This window comes from Copidosoma floridanum, unplaced genomic scaffold (genome assembly GCF_036245765.1).
Source record: "Copidosoma floridanum isolate Cflo_tuat_1 unplaced genomic scaffold, Cflo_Japanese_pri ptg000014l, whole genome shotgun sequence".
Classification (NCBI taxonomy): Eukaryota; Metazoa; Arthropoda; class Insecta; order Hymenoptera; family Encyrtidae; genus Copidosoma; species Copidosoma floridanum.
Window position 1 is genome coordinate 2518123 of NW_028321891.1, and position 15746 is coordinate 2533868.

A 15746-nucleotide genomic window follows, 5' to 3' on the forward strand; every position below is an offset into this window, starting at 1 on the left:
ATATAGCCAAGCGTATAATACGTATGGATCGATATAGATCGAACAGCGTCTCGCTGCTCGCACACTTACGCCCCCGCAGTCTCATAACCTTACTTCAGTCCTCCGCCTGGCAGTCCTCGCTGGAATGTTGTTTACCTGCCGATCTCCATCAAAGAGAAAAAGAAAGAAAAAAAAAAATCGTCAGAGAACGCGCGCGTATATATGTGATCTAAAAAGTGGCAGTGATCGGTGAGCTGGTGAAAAATCGTTATCGATGCGTGGTGCAAGCGGGGACGACCAGTAGCTCGAGGGTGTTATGCGTCCCAGGCTCCTGGGGAAGCTGACGCTAGCCGCGGCGGGCCTCCTGCTGGCCTTTTACTGTATCTTCCTGCTCCTGGTTGGCCAAGCACCTTCCCCGGCTGGCTCCGTCCTCGAGCCCCGCAATGCCAGTCACCTGCTCCTCGGCGCCCTGTCGCCGACCAACGGTAGCGCAGCGACCGCCGAGCCTAGCAGGCCGTCCTACGACCTCTGGTGCATATTTACCAAGGTGACGAGCAACACGGCCATGCGCAGGAAGTTCCGCGTGTTTCTCGAGTCGCTCCTTCGGCACGCGACACCCTCACCCGGGGCTGGTATCGTCTTGCACGTCATCACGGACGACGAGAGCAGGCCCGTTGCCGAGAAGGTCGTCCAGTACTGCGAGCTCGTCACTAAAAAGTCTCTGAAGGTTGTTGTACCACACATACGTTTTTTTCATCCTCTAAAATGAGATTTCATGCAATGATAGTCTAAATTTTCTCTTGGAATCACTAAGTATATGATGCTTGAAAAAGCCCAAACTGCAGTGTTGACTGTAATAACAGCGCGTGTATGATTTTCCCAGGTGCAATACTACGACGTGAAAAAGTCAGCGGGGACGATAGAGGACACGGTCTCGGTGATGTCGCCGCACTTCAGCAGCAAGCCAGGAACTTACTACTCGGACGCCCTGTTCTTCCTTTCCCTCGGTTTGCACAGGATAGCCCCATCCGAGCAGGATTTGGCGGTGATGGTGGACGCCGACACCAAGTTCAGGGTGGACGCTAGACTTATCTTCCGAGAGTTTGACCGTTTTGGGGAGTCTGCTCTGTTTGGACTGGCTCCGGAGCTCTCGCCTGTCTACAGACACGTTTTGTACACGTACAGGAGGAAGCATCCGAAAACCATGTTTGGCGAGCCGCACTACCTTGGTGGCTTTCCGGGGTACAACAGCGGCGTCATACTCGTCCATTTGAAGAGGCTCAGGGAATCTCTGGAGTACGATCAGATTGTTGGTAGGGACAGCGTGGAACATATGGTTGAGAAGTATGAATTCAAGGTAATTGTCACTTTGTAATATGTCAGTGGTGGGTGACAGTTGAGTCATTTGTTATTGATTTTTTTTTTTCATTATTTTCCTTTCAGGGACATCTCGGTGACCAGGACTTTTATACGCTGTTGGGGATGGAGAGGCCGGAATTCATACACACGATAGATTGTGGCTGGAACAGACAGTTGTGCACATGGTGGCGGGATCGCGGTTACGCTGACGTTTTTGCTAACTATTCCCGCTGCGATTCCGAGACGAAGCTCTGGCACGGCAATCGCAATACGCCGATTCCGGAAGATTAATATGCACGTACGTGGAGGGAAAAAGTTTACTAATTTAAGAGATTTTTTATAAAAGGATCGCTTAGCTCGAAGTAATCCCGAGATATTATAGTTCTTCCAGAAACATCTTAATTGTTTTAAGTATTTTAACAAAGAAGTAGATTTTAACCAAGAGTATTATTGGGATGGGCTCCCTAGCGTGTAAATATACCCATATTGTGGATACCTCATATTTTTATTCTTAAGCATGCAGTGTCAGAAATCGAAAAACGTATGAGATCTATCAACTCCTGCGGTTTTTTAAATCTAAGCAAATTCTGAGACTGCATATTGAAAGCTGACATATGTTAACTGAAAGTCTAAAATGTCTACCCTGTTGCGTGGAGACACAGTCGATCCAACATGGATTGCCTGGTCCAAATTCAAAGTACGATCAATAGAAATATAGGGGCTTAGTACTGTAAAAGAGTGTTAGTTCAAATAAAATAAAAAAAAATAAACCCAATAAAAATTAGTACACTAAATAGAGTGGAAGGGATTGAATCAAATTAACGACAAAGGATTCCCAATGAATAAAGAAAAAATAATAAAAAATGGCCTAATTAAATAAAGAAAATTGATAAATTATAATGCTAAAATTTATTATTATGAAATGTCTGAAATGAGCAAATAAAAGGGGGAAGGGATTGACACAATTAATAACAACTAATTAATGGGAAAAAGCCGGTGGCATAAAAAACCCAGATTTATTAAATCAACTTGGAGTGTATACAATTGAAGAACAGATTAAACTAATAATAATACTGACAACTAGAACGGTGGTAAGCGTGTGTTGTGTTGATGCGTGAATGTTTAAGTGTGTGCGGGAGGACCTGGTGGTAACGACTCCCAGTGTGTGAATGCGAGACGAGTGAGTGAGGAGTGATCTCCTCTGCGAACCGGCGGGCCCTGCACGGTCGCACGAGTCAGCGCGAAGCTGGTGAAAGCGGGCCGACGCCCGGAAGTCGAAGTTGACTACCACCTGCGGTAGTTTGCGATGACGGTTGTTATGAGTAGTGTGTTCGGGTGGGGACCCTGATTCCGGAACGAGAATCGGAATGAAGCGGACGAGATATGGAGTGATGATGACGGGATGACAATGTGCACTGAATAAGGTGTAATAGATGTATGATATGTACGATATGTAGTGACAAGGTTAAATGCGGATGGATGGAGCGAAGACGAGGTTAAGATGATGCTACGTGCATACAGAGATGCGAGACCAACGATGATGACTCGTATAACAGATGGGATGACTGATAAGGTGGTTAGTGGCGTGCTCGAGAAAGATCGTGACGGTGGGTGGTGGTCGGTGAAGTTGAGGTCGATGGAAGGTTGGACGATGGGGAGAGAGAGAGATAATGTAGAGCAAGCGAACGGTGTCGAGATGACAGGGGGGGGGGGCGTGCAGGGAAGGAACAAATGACGAGCTAGTATGATGTTGACAAAAACGGTTTCGAGGAAAGAAGGATTGATTTTAGGAAAGGGGAGACAGCATGAATAAGAGATGAAAGGGTTATGATGTATGTGAGTATGAATAAGAGATTGACGGATGAGCGAATGAATTGACGGTTTGTTGCAGAGGATGTTGAGATGTAGCACGAGTACGCAAATGCAGTTAGTGGCGAATGCGGAAGCTGATAAAACGTGGGTGATGGACTAATTAGGTGAAGAGAGGTGTAAGAGAATGTCGAGTCTATGAGTGAAGATGAAGATAGAAGGAAAAAATATGAGAGAGACTTAAGTTTCAATGACGATGTCCTGAGTCCTGGGGCTCGATGACAGCGGCGAAATCTCCTGCAGACGGTACAAACTGTAAGCGGTAAAACAAGCACTAAGCGAGATATTAACGATGCTTCCAATTCGGCGTGTCAGACAAGAGAGAGCGTGCAACCGAAAAAGCAAAACTGTCAAATCCTGAAGCCCCGCCCCTACCACCACCGTACTGACGGGACACGAGCCAATCAGCGGCGGGTGCAGGCGCGCGCAAGGCTCCAGGAGAAATTAGAGTGTGTTCGACTCTGAGTAGCATGCGATTCCGCTCCAATTCCGTCCCTCGACGGAACAGGCTCCCCCCGTTGCGAGAGTATGCGAGCAAAATTGTCGTGTTCATGTGTGTGATGTGTAGTCGTGTGATGTGTATACACGGCGCAATATTACATGGATTCCAGTAAAGGGCACAAATCGGTGACATTTCTTTCGTAGACTCCTGTTTTGGTTTTCAATTTGACGACTCTGATGACACCATCGCTTCCCGGGTGAACCTCTGTCACTACTCCCAGTGGCCAATGATTATTTGGATGATTTTTCTCAATTAGAATGACGACGGATCCGACCCTTATTTCACCTTTGCCTTCGAGCCACTTTGTTCGTTTTTGTAATTCATGGAGATATTCAGAATGCCAACGCTTCCAAAAGTCCTGCCGCGCCTTCACAATGAATTTCCATGCGGGAAGTCGATTATCTGAAACGGAAGTCAAATCGTGATCAGGCAACATCGTGAGAGGACGGCCAATAAGAAAATGCGCGGGAGTAAGGGCGGCTGGGTCATTTGGATCGCTTGACATGGAGCTAATGGGACGCGAATTTAAGATTGATTCTATTTCGATGCAGAGGGTGTTAAGCTGTTCAAACGTAAGTATTTGCCTTCCTATAACTCGCTTTAAGTGATGTTTAAACGATTTAACGGCGGACTCCCATATCCCCCCAAAGTGTGGTGAAGCTGGTGGATTGAAGTGCCAAATGATGTTCTGAGTTACGGCGTAATTGTTGATTTTATCGCGGAACGACTCTGAATGAATGAGATTATAAATTTCGCGCAACTCGTTGTTCGCCCCGACAAAATTAGTACCGTTATCTGAATAAACATGGGATGGAATTCCTCGACGTCCTATAAACCTTTTAAAGGCTCCTATAAACCCTTCGGTTGTCATATCGCTCGCTATCTCTATGTGGACTGATTTGGTGGGCATGCAAATAAACACACAACCATAAGCTGGCAAAACTACTCGATTCCTGAACTTTTTCTCCTTTATGTTAATTGGACCAAAATAATCTACTCCTACGTGTTCAAAGACCGAAGCTTGTTGCACGCGCGCTTGGGGTAAATCGCTCATTTTTGCCTGTAGGGTCACGGGTCTATGTCTGATGCACGTAACGCAACGTCTAACAACACGCCTAACCTGATTCTTTCCATCTAGCAACCAAAAACGTTGACGAATTTTATACAACACCCCTTGAATTCCCGCATGCAACGACGAATGATGAACTTCCCTTATGATGAGGTCGGTTACGTGATGGTATGATGGCAGTAGTATCGGGTATTTCTGTCGGTCAGGGATTGTCGCACGTCGCAATCGGCCTCCTACTCGCAACAAGCCATTCGCATCTATAAAGGGGTCAAACGCGGCTAACTTCGTATTCTTCGTACTCCCCGTTTTCTCGATTTGAGTTATCTCCCTTTTGAAATGCTCTTGCTGTATAAGCCTTAGTAGTCGAATCTCTGCTCTGGTTCTCTCAACAAGTGATGGTGGACCTTGAATTCGGTCGGTTGAAAAACGCCAGCGGAGACAATACGATAAAGAATTGATTAACGCAAAATAAGATGACTGACGTTTGTAGAAAGGCTCGATTTGAGATGATTCCTGAAACGACAAATTTGAAACAACTGGTGATGTAAACTGTGAAGGTTCCATAGTCGACATCAAACACGTGGACGCTCTTAACCCAGGTAAATTGACAACGCTGTTTCTTTCTGATTTTGGCCACTCCTTCTCTGGACTGTACAACCAAGGCATTCCCTCGCTCCATTCCCTGTTCCTTATAAATTCAGCTGGATTCTGACCCCGAGAGAGAATATCGGCAAAGTTGTTTTTGCTCGACACATGACGCCATTCAACCGTTGTGGCTAGTTCCTGAATCTCAGCGACACGATTTCCTTCGAAGACCTTTAGAGCCTGAGGTGATTTTTTGATCCATTGTAGTACAATTTCAGAATCTGACCAAAATACAACCCTGCTTATCGAAAACTGAAAGGATTCCCTAGATTCCTTGAATAACCTAACCAAAGTTAATGCGCCGCATAATTCGAGTCGGGGAATTGTTGTTTGTTTAACTGGAGCGATACGAGACTTTGAGCAAGCTAAGCGAACAAGAACCTGACCAGACCTATCTACTGATCGAATGTACAAACATGCCCCATATCCTCGCTGACTCGCGTCACAAAATCCATGCAACTCGGTCTTCACTATTTGTGGTGAAAGGAGATGTCTTGGAAATGAAATTTCCTCCAGTAATTCAATCTGCTCTGCAAATGTCGTCCACTTGGTATGGAGCTCCTGGGGCACCGACTCATCCCAACCGACCTTAGCTTTCCAACACTCTTGCATGACTAGCTTTGCCGTAAACACTACCGGCCCTAACAATCCTAGTGGATCAAAAATTTTAGCTATTTCCGACAAAATATTCCTCTTTGTGATCGTCTTGGACAGCGAAATGGACTTAGTGGAATATGAAAATCGGTCCATTTGTGGACTCCAAGACAAGCCTAAGGTTTTAACGACGGAATCTCCCTCTGTTGCAAAATTCATCCCAAAATTTCGCTCATCCAAACTGTCGAGGGCGTGTTGGTGATTCGATGCCCACTTTCTTATTGTGAATCCTCCTCGAGCTAACAATTGGATCAAGTCATCACGAATTCGCAAAGCTTCTGGTAATGAATCAGTGCCAGTCAAGAGATCATCTACGTAGAAATCGCGTTTCAATATTGTGCTAGCCAGTGGAAAATCTGCCCTTTCATCGTCCGCCAACTGCTGAATTGTCCTAATAGCTAGAAAAGGTGCTGACGATACGCCGAAGGTAACGGTGTTTAATTCAAAGGTTCTAATCTTGCCCTGATGTAGCCAAAAAATTCTTTGATAGTGTCGATCACGAGGGTCTATTAGGATCTGTCTATACATCTGTCCTATATCGGCTGTCAGTACGTAAGTGTATGAGCGGAATCGAAGCAAATGAGTAAAGAGTTTTTGTTGGATCGTGGGGCCTACCATGAGCACGTCGTTTAATGAAAGATTCTTGTCCGTTTTTGCCGACGCATTAAAGACGACGCGGGTTTTAGTAGTGGCGCTAGAGGGTTTAAGTACTGCATGGTGGGGCATATAATAACCACTAACTGGGTCCTGATCGATCAACGTCATATGTCCTAATTCGATATACTCTTGCATGACCTTAGAGTATTCTAGTTGAAGATTGGGGTTCGCCTTAAATCGGTGTCGCATAGCCTGTAATTGTCGGAACGCCTTGGAACGCGAATCGCCAAATTGAGGATCTATTTCTCTAAAGGGTAACCTAACCATATATCTGCCGCTTGAAGTACGCCTAGTACTCCTAACATAATGTTCTTCACATGCCTTCTCCTCAGAAGAATACACCAACCTATTTCCAACCTCCTCCAACTCCCAAAATCTAGTCAACTCTGTGTCTAACTCAACTATACTGCAGGTAGCCTCGGACTTGCTGTCTTGATTCAACCCCCCAACAATGACCCAACCTAACTGTGTTTTCTGGAGATATACGTCGTATTGATCTCGAGACAAATGGACCTGGCCAATGGATAAGAAGGACAAAGTTTCTCCGGAGCCTATAAGAACATCGACTGGACGGGGAATGTGGAATTGAGGATCAGCTAATCGAATTCCTTTGGGAAGGTCGATTAGCTCTCGTGGAAATGGTTCGCTTGGGATCGCACTGGTTATGGTTGGAACGACAAGACAGTCTAAAACCGTATGAAATTCACTGAAACGCGAGTGGATCTCGATTTGGATGCTACCCTTGGAACTAGTGCCAGCCCCTCCAAATCCTTTGATGGGCATCGCCTGATTCTGCACTGGAAGTCGGAGCCGTTGAGCGAATTTTTCGGTTATAAAATGGTTTGTTGAGCATGTGTCTAGTAAAGCACGACCCTCGACGAACTTTCCCTGATTCGACTTAACGTGAACAACAGCACTCATTAATAACTGAGATGTACGAGCTCGAGAGACAGCGCTAAACACGTCTAATCCTAGTCACGTCGATGAAAAACCACCTTCGCCACCACCACTGAGATTTCCGTTGGGCTGGACTGGATTCTGGACCGGCCTTGAGTCTGTATGGAGCAAAGTGTTATGGTACCGATCGCAACGTTTACAATGACCCAACGTACACTTTCCCCCGTGGGATCGCAGACAATTGAAACACAACCGGTGAGACCTAACGAAATCCCAACGACCTTGGACTGGTAACTTGTTGAACGCAGGGCATCGGAACAATGAATGCGACTCGCTACACTGCACGCACGACGGCTCAGATCTGGTTACGAAGACGCGCCCACCATCGTTCAGTTTCCGCGCCTTTCGCATATCGGAATCCTGCTTGACCGTCGATTTCCCAGCTGCTGGCTCGCTGCCTCGTGGCACATCAGTCTCCATGGTGTAAAGTCTGGACGCAACTCCATCTACAAACCTGTAAAACTGTTCGAGGGTTGGAAGCTCATCTACCCCTAGCGAGTCCTCCCACTTCTGCCTAATAGAAGGGGGTAAAGCTCTCTCTAACAATCTGACAATCATACGTGGAGACTCTGTCACGCCTAAGGATTCAAGAGTATTTAAATGCTGCTTGACATCATCCACCATCTTTGAGAGATCCTTGGACGTAGCGGATTGAAGAGGACTAATATCAAGAATAGCGTCGAGGTGTTTTGATACTAAAATGCGTTTTCGCTCGTACGAATCGATGAGAGTTTTCCAAGCGACACTGTAATTTTTCTCACTCACGTCATAAATCGCAACCTTTTTCAATGCCTCACCCTGCAGCGTGTTCTTCAAGTACATGAACTTAACGAGATTATCTATATCATTACGCATGTGGATCATAGTGTGGAACGAGTTTTTATAAGACAGCCATTCCTCGTGACCACCACTGAACTTGGGGAGCTCTGCAACGGGAAGCTTCAAGAGATGTTGCTTTTCGATGAAAGTCGACTGACCCATGGGTGCTCCTATATTTGACGCCCCGATGCCTCCATTTCCCATTCCCGCGATCCTTCCCGCAAGGCTATAATATTTCTGAGAAACATCTGTCCAGCCCTCTACTTCCAGAACCTTTCCCTGCTCTACACTCAACGCGTCTGTCAGATCTTCAACCGCTTGAAACCTCTTAGTCAAATCTCCTAGTCTTAAATTCGCATTCATGCCGTCTACCTGACCCTTTGCTATCAATTCGTCTAAGCCCTTTAGCCGAGCTTCAAACAAATTAACCTTGACTACTAATTCCGAGAGGTCTTGCGAGGGATTATTGTCGTCGTTGACCATGGTTACAAGTTAAGTTAAATCAAACAATAAATGGGTTTATTCCAATAAGTCAATGACGACAATACTTAAGCCTTAAATACTGTAAAAGCGCTCGATGAAATTTAAAGGGGTCTTGGTCGGAACCGCTCAATCAAATCTAATATGGAACACAATTTTTATGAAGGGAAATGAAACCAAGGGTCACAAGTTAACAATCTAAACAAATGGCCTAAAAAAAAACTTAAATTGACTAAGCATCGCAAAAGGGGGCTTAAATTATACTCACGCACTGACACTTATTATTATAATTTACCGGTTTAGGCAAGAAGAGACAAAATAAAGGTCACTTAGCTGTAGAACTTGAAAAAATGTAGACAGGCTGCGGCCGCTGGGAGAGAGGTGTCCGGTGAAGCGATGATGTTTTGCCGACGAAGAGATGATCTTGCAGCTTGACGATGAGTGATGAGAATGATGCAGCGTGAATTCCACCTCACAGGAGGCACCAAAATGTTGCGTGGAGACACAGTCGATCCAACATGGATTGCCTGGTCCAAATTCAAAGTACGATCAATAGAAATATAGGGGCTTAGTACTGTAAAAGAGTGTTAGTTCAAATAAAATAAAAAAAAATAAACCCAATAAAAATTAGTACACTAAATAGAGTGGAAGGGATTGAATCAAATTAACGACAAAGGATTCCCAATGAATAAAGAAAAAATAATAAAAAATGGCCTAATTAAATAAAGAAAATTGATAAATTATAATGCTAAAATTTATTATTATGAAATGTCTGAAATGAGCAAATAAAAGGGGGAAGGGATTGACACAATTAATAACAACTAATTAATGGGAAAAAGCCGGTGGCATAAAAAACCCAGATTTATTAAATCAACTTGGAGTGTATACAATTGAAGAACAGATTAAACTAATAATAATACTGACAACTAGAACGGTGGTAAGCGTGTGTTGTGTTGATGCGTGAATGTTTAAGTGTGTGCGGGAGGACCTGGTGGTAACGACTCCCAGTGTGTGAATGCGAGACGAGTGAGTGAGGAGTGATCTCCTCTGCGAACCGGCGGGCCCTGCACGGTCGCACGAGTCAGCGCGAAGCTGGTGAAAGCGGGCCGACGCCCGGAAGTCGAAGTTGACTACCACCTGCGGTAGTTTGCGATGACGGTTGTTATGAGTAGTGTGTTCGGGTGGGGACCCTGATTCCGGAACGAGAATCGGAATGAAGCGGACGAGATATGGAGTGATGATGACGGGATGACAATGTGCACTGAATAAGGTGTAATAGATGTATGATATGTACGATATGTAGTGACAAGGTTAAATGCGGATGGATGGAGCGAAGACGAGGTTAAGATGATGCTACGTGCATACAGAGATGCGAGACCAACGATGATGACTCGTATAACAGATGGGATGACTGATAAGGTGGTTAGTGGCGTGCTCGAGAAAGATCGTGACGGTGGGTGGTGGTCGGTGAAGTTGAGGTCGATGGAAGGTTGGACGATGGGGAGAGAGAGAGATAATGTAGAGCAAGCGAACGGTGTCGAGATGACAGGGGGGGGGGGCGTGCAGGGAAGGAACAAATGACGAGCTAGTATGATGTTGACAAAAACGGTTTCGAGGAAAGAAGGATTGATTTTAGGAAAGGGGAGACAGCATGAATAAGAGATGAAAGGGTTATGATGTATGTGAGTATGAATAAGAGATTGACGGATGAGCGAATGAATTGACGGTTTGTTGCAGAGGATGTTGAGATGTAGCACGAGTACGCAAATGCAGTTAGTGGCGAATGCGGAAGCTGATAAAACGTGGGTGATGGACTAATTAGGTGAAGAGAGGTGTAAGAGAATGTCGAGTCTATGAGTGAAGATGAAGATAGAAGGAAAAAATATGAGAGAGACTTAAGTTTCAATGACGATGTCCTGAGTCCTGGGGCTCGATGACAGCGGCGAAATCTCCTGCAGACGGTACAAACTGTAAGCGGTAAAACAAGCACTAAGCGAGATATTAACGATGCTTCCAATTCGGCGTGTCAGACAAGAGAGAGCGTGCAACCGAAAAAGCAAAACTGTCAAATCCTGAAGCCCCGCCCCTACCACCACCGTACTGACGGGACACGAGCCAATCAGCGGCGGGTGCAGGCGCGCGCAAGGCTCCAGGAGAAATTAGAGTGTGTTCGACTCTGAGTAGCATGCGATTCCGCTCCAATTCCGTCCCTCGACGGAACATACCCAAAGCTCTTTACTACAAAGGATTTAGATGGCAGTTTTTTCGTGGTTGTAAGAAATATTTCAAATAAATTTTTTTAAAAACGTCAATCACCCATAGCTACTGGATGGTAGATTTTCGGTTAACTAACGTCAGAATTTTCTTGGCGATCTTACTGTGATTTCGAGCGCAATATATGACATCTCTAAATCAGAACTGAAAGTTTTTATCAAGATCTGAAATTGTTAGTATCAATTCAAAGTATTATAAATGTTTTGCGTTAATCCTTTACTAATATATTTTAGATTGTTTGTTCTTTTCTTTTCGTAATAAACTAGTGACAACAATCTGGTTGATGGCCATAAAGAATCTTGGATTTTACTTGGTCTTCCGTCTGTTGGCATTTTTATTTTACCTGACTGTACATTTACTATGTTACAATTTTTATGAAAGCAATAAAATGTAAGAAGGATTTATAAAAAAGTACTATTTTTATTTTTGATTAATTTTAATGAAACTTTAAATTATAATATAATAACGCTTTTATATAAATAATAGGTTACAGTAGCCACATTATTTTATAAATTGAAATATTAGGAGACAATAATTAAATACAATAATGACAATAACGTGTATTTACAAAACAGCTTGCTTCAATTTTTGAACATGGCCTTACAATTGCGCGAAAATATTTTTACAAAATATCATTCTCTCTAAATTTTTTTTTTTACAGACTCCTTGCATTATAATATGCAGATCGTATTCTTTTTACGATCTACTAAAATTTGGCAAATTTTTTTTTTTTTCGAACAAACATTAAAAAACGAACTTATTATTAACAAGAATGAAAGATATTAGTAAAATGAAAGAGGATAATACATTTTTCTACGATTTGAAATAAGAGTCTATCCTTTGAAGGATCAAATTACCAGGTATGTTTATTAAATGTACTTGGCGGCTTTGATACTTATAAAGTCTTTTCATTCTTTCCCTAGTGTTATAACATTCACATACGCATAAATTCGTTGTACAATGCATTAAATTAAGATGAGTGTTACCTTTGGTCCCGTTGATAGAATCTTACAGTTTAGAATGATTGATTAGAATGTTTATTAGTTAGTAGATAGTATGTATAAAAAAGAACGTCTTCGGAAAATAGACATGACTATTTATGTGAAAAATTGGAACAATCGTCAGACGCTTGTTCATATTTCTTTTAATTACATCTTTCATTTGTATTGGATGAATATTTGGACAATTATCAATAATAATATATTATAATTTTTTTTAGACGACACAAAACTTACGATCGATAACATACATAAAATGAGCACCAAATTTTTTTTTTTTTCTTCAGTTATTATAACGACAAACTTATCCTTCTTCCCAAGAAAATTATATTACTAACGCCATTATTTACAGGAAGTAATATCTGACGTTTGAGACGAAAAATACGAGTCTTCATATGTATACTTTTTTTTTTTGTATTTTTTAAAATACTTTTATGAAAACAATCAACAACAATAATATTCAATACTTATAATCATAAGTCTCAAACGTCTCTAAAATTAAACCATACGATTTTAATTCTCGCATGACTAATGTAACTAACATTATGACTGATTGACAACTAGCAACTTTTGCTGTTGGACATTTAATTGAAATCTGTCCTCTCGCTTCAGGCTTTGTTCCCTTATAAACCAACAAAAAAAATCCTCCTTCAACTGTGACCCATCGAAACTCAACATGTTTCGGCAGCCTATAATACAAATTACATTCTCTTTAATATCATTACACTTGAAACCAAAAAAAAAAAAAGTAAAGAAAAAAATGTCAGTCACGTACCTTTTTCAACTTTTCTCGACCACCGAAATTTCGGATCGACTCCAGCAACTGATCTCTGGGATCTTGCTGTATCATAGCGAGACTCGACTTTGGTCTCGCGTTCACGCTCTTCAGCGTGACTCCCGTGATGATCGGCATTGTCGGTGGCTTCGGCACCGTACTCGTATTATTTTTCTCCAAACCATTGAACGCCTTCGTCACCGGCGCAGGCGTGGTTTTCGTCTGTCCATTCATGAACCTAAAATTAATGTAAAAAAATCATAAGTTTTACACCCGTAACTCTTCAATTTTTGTTTGAAAAGAAAAAACTTACCTGAAGCTCGTCTGCTGCTGATGCGACGGCATATCGTTGTCGTTGTTATTCGTAATACCCACAACCGAAGTGTAACGTTTGACGGCCGGCACTGGTCCGTTCGTTCGGTTGTGCTTGAAGCTAGCCACGCTCACATGAGAGTCCGCGAAGCCATTCACTCTCGGCGTACTGACACTGTCACGTTCGAAATACTCCGAGTGACGTTGTTGGGGAGGAGCGCGTACGGTTACAGGTGGTTTTGGTCGCATGCGCACTTCCTGGCCAAAGGCTTTTGTTAATTCGCTGAAGCTCACCTGCAACACGAGGCACACAATATGTTATTGTTTGTTTTTCCCCCAATTATACGTCAATCAATGAAAAGACTTACCGAGCTGGTGTCTACGCTCGGTTCATCCTTTTGCATCTCGGGCTCCTTGGCGTTGACCGGAATCGGTGCAGGTTTGAGCTGAACCGGTATCGTTTTACCGACCTGCACCGAGGTCGTCTTGGGCGAAGCTGGCTTCTTTTCGTCCGTAGGCTCGGAATTGAGACTGACGACGGTTCTGGCGCCCGAGAGCGCGCTGCCACCCAGCTTGTAGTCCGTGTCGCTCTTGATTTGGACGTTGAGGCTTGGCCTCTCGGCCCAGCTGCCGAGACTGATGGCCGGTGGACCGGCGTAGGTGTAACGCTTGCTTGCCTCGTAATTGCGCCGTTGCGTGGCTGGACGCGGTTTAACCTCCGAGTGAGAGACAACTGGCGGGGAAGTGGCTCGCAGCTCCTCGCGCAGAGATTCTTGCCTGTCAAGTGCGTGCGAATCAAGTTGATTGTACAGTTTTAATGAAAATTTTCGTGATCGAAGCATCTTACCTTTCCCTCGCGGAAAAGCTATCGCTGCCGTTTTTGTGATCATTCGTATCAGTCGCTTGCGCATTTTTCAAGTGCGGTAAAATACTCTTCAGTACCTAAACAACGGCAATGTAGTGAAAATGTGTACACGATTTAAAAAATTGGATGAAACAATTTGTTCAAAAATCCACCTGCAAGGACTGCAATTGTTTCTCGGGGGAGGGATCCTCCTGCCTCTTGAGAATATTTTCCCTCCACTGCGAGAATTTCTCTTTCCTCGGCAAATCGTCGTTCGTCGTGTTCACGTTAGCCAGACTCGTGTATTTCCTGGGCAGCTCGCCGTTACTTTCGACACTCGGACGCTCGCCAATCTTCTTCTCGTCTCGGCTGGTCTCTTGATCACCCGTCCTGTTTTGGAACTTCTCGTTCGACGCCAAAACAATGTAACTCTTCGACCTATGCACCGGCTTATCCCTCAAGACCTCGTGCCTTTCAGCTGAAACAACACACAACAGGATAAGTGTGTCGTGCTCGCTAGATAAGACAGTAAAATGGGATTGCAAGACTCACCGAACTTGGCCCTATCATCGACTAGAGGCATGGAAACTCTCTCCATGCTTAGGGCGTTCTTGAGGGTCGAGGCCTTCGCGCTCCTATCCTCGTTGTAGTCCGTGATATTCTTGCCCCTCGTAAGAGTGGCAAAGGTACCAAGGATCCTCGCCTCGGTGTGCTCTATCTGCATCGACGGCGGTGGCGACTGTTCCACCGGCTCGAAAATGTCGAGGCTTCTTTGCCTCGAGTACGTAGTTATCGTAAAGTTCGCCAGGTTGTTCTCCACGGGAGCGATTTTTGGAGCGTAAGAGTAGTCTCGCGTGGCCTCGACCGGCACCGCCACGGGCTTGCCGCTGCTTATCTTCGTCTCGAGCTCGGATATCACTTCGGCCTTCTTCTGCTCCGTTGCGTCGTTGGACAGCAATTGCTGGTGTGGTATTATTGGCTTCGGTGGCTTTGGCTGAGCAAAGTCCATGGAATCGGTGACCAATGACGGCTCGATTTTTTTCACCGCTTCCTTTGGTGGTGCCGATTTTTTCACCGCTGTTTGCTTGGGCTGATGGATCTCCGCTTCGATGGAAATCGAGTCCTTTTTGTTGCCGCTGCTCTTGGCCGATGGAGCTGGATCAAAATGAAACGTATTAACCGGGATATCGGTACGACGAACCAACAAAGACTAACCGGCGGGCTCCGCGTCACTGTCGTCCCGGAAGGCGCTCGGCGGTGCGGGTATCTGGTACTCCCAGTCGCCAATGGACAGGTCCTCGCCGCTGGCCGACACGTAGTCGCTGGTGTCCTGCTGAGAGGCCGCAGTCAAGTTCTGGGCCGATCCGTCGCTCGACGACGTCACCAGTTGCTCTTCCTCCTCGTCTGCTTCGGTCCGTACGATCGACTTGGCTGTGCTTTCTAAAAACGAAGACGAGAGAGAGAGAACGACGTTTTGTCCTCGTGAATATTTATGAGGAGAAGCGTATCGCGCGTATACACGTATACACAAATTTTACTGCCACGGAATTCGT

At 44.5% G+C, this 15746-nt stretch overlaps 3 protein-coding genes across 5 annotated transcripts in view; 1 reads left to right on the plus strand and 2 right to left on the minus strand.

Moving 5' to 3' along the window:
• Positions 1 to 111: 111 nt before the first annotated feature.
• On the plus strand, positions 112 to 1976 carry Xxylt (Xyloside xylosyltransferase). Of its 2 annotated transcripts, none has more exons than XM_014351279.2 (3): positions 112 to 709; positions 863 to 1336; positions 1423 to 1976. In XM_014351279.2, exons 1-3 carry the CDS (start codon positions 296 to 298, stop codon positions 1627 to 1629), a joined length of 1095 nt encoding a protein of 364 aa, XP_014206765.2. In that variant the 5' UTR covers positions 112 to 295; the 3' UTR covers positions 1630 to 1976. The 2 variants fall into 2 exon arrangements, with proteins under 2 accessions (XP_014206765.2, XP_014206766.2); XM_014351280.2 differs by having other exon boundaries at positions 112 to 706.
• A 1827-nt stretch (positions 1977 to 3803) lies between these two features.
• LOC149374742 (uncharacterized) lies at positions 3804 to 8993 on the minus strand. The gene is made up of 5 exons (XM_089592099.1): positions 8015 to 8993; positions 7730 to 7789; positions 5805 to 7531; positions 5261 to 5603; positions 3804 to 4111 (listed from the first exon to the last, which is right to left on the minus strand). Exons 1-5 carry the CDS (start codon positions 8991 to 8993, stop codon positions 3804 to 3806), a joined length of 3417 nt encoding a protein of 1138 aa, XP_089448225.1.
• A 2697-nt stretch (positions 8994 to 11690) lies between these two features.
• The window catches only part of LOC106638249 (uncharacterized), a 104920-nt gene continuing 100864 nt past the window's right edge, over positions 11691 to 15746 (minus strand). Inside the window, exons 12-19 of one of the 2 annotated variants that reach the window (XM_023392789.2) lie at positions 15409 to 15633; positions 14746 to 15348; positions 14367 to 14671; positions 14197 to 14282; positions 13718 to 14126; positions 13351 to 13643; positions 13038 to 13275; positions 11691 to 12951 (exon numbers count right to left, since the gene is read on the minus strand). In XM_023392789.2, coding sequence (XP_023248557.2) covers positions 12934 to 12951; positions 13038 to 13275; positions 13351 to 13643; positions 13718 to 14126; positions 14197 to 14282; positions 14367 to 14671; positions 14746 to 15348; positions 15409 to 15633 — 2177 coding nt within the window. In that variant the 3' untranslated portion in view covers positions 11691 to 12933. Of the gene's footprint in view, positions 12952 to 13037; positions 13276 to 13350; positions 13644 to 13717; positions 14127 to 14196; positions 14292 to 14366; positions 14672 to 14745; positions 15349 to 15408; positions 15634 to 15746 lie in introns of both variants that reach the window. The other variant, XM_023392788.2, reaches the window with a different exon arrangement.

Bases quoted from the DNA above. Each gene is read 5' to 3' on its own strand.
- Xxylt (XM_014351279.2), top strand. From the start codon at position 296: ATGCGTCCCAGGCTCCTGGGGAAGCTGACGCTAGCCGCGGCGGGCCTC. The intron at 710-862 runs GTTGTACCACAC...TGATTTTCCCAG, and splicing joins CTAAAAAGTCTCTGAAGGTT to GTGCAATACTACGACGTGAA. The intron at 1,337-1,422 runs GTAATTGTCACT...TTTTCCTTTCAG, and splicing joins TTGAGAAGTATGAATTCAAG to GGACATCTCGGTGACCAGGA.
- LOC149374742 (XM_089592099.1), bottom strand. From the start codon at position 8,993: ATGGTCAACGACGACAATAATCCCTCGCAAGACCTCTCGGAATTAGTA. The intron at 7,532-7,729 runs GTGGTTTTTCAT...TCCGACTTCCAG, and splicing joins TCTCAGTGGTGGTGGCGAAG to TGCAGAATCAGGCGATGCCC. The intron at 5,604-5,804 runs GTTCTTGTTCGC...AAATCACCTCAG, and splicing joins CAGTAGATAGGTCTGGTCAG to GCTCTAAAGGTCTTCGAAGG.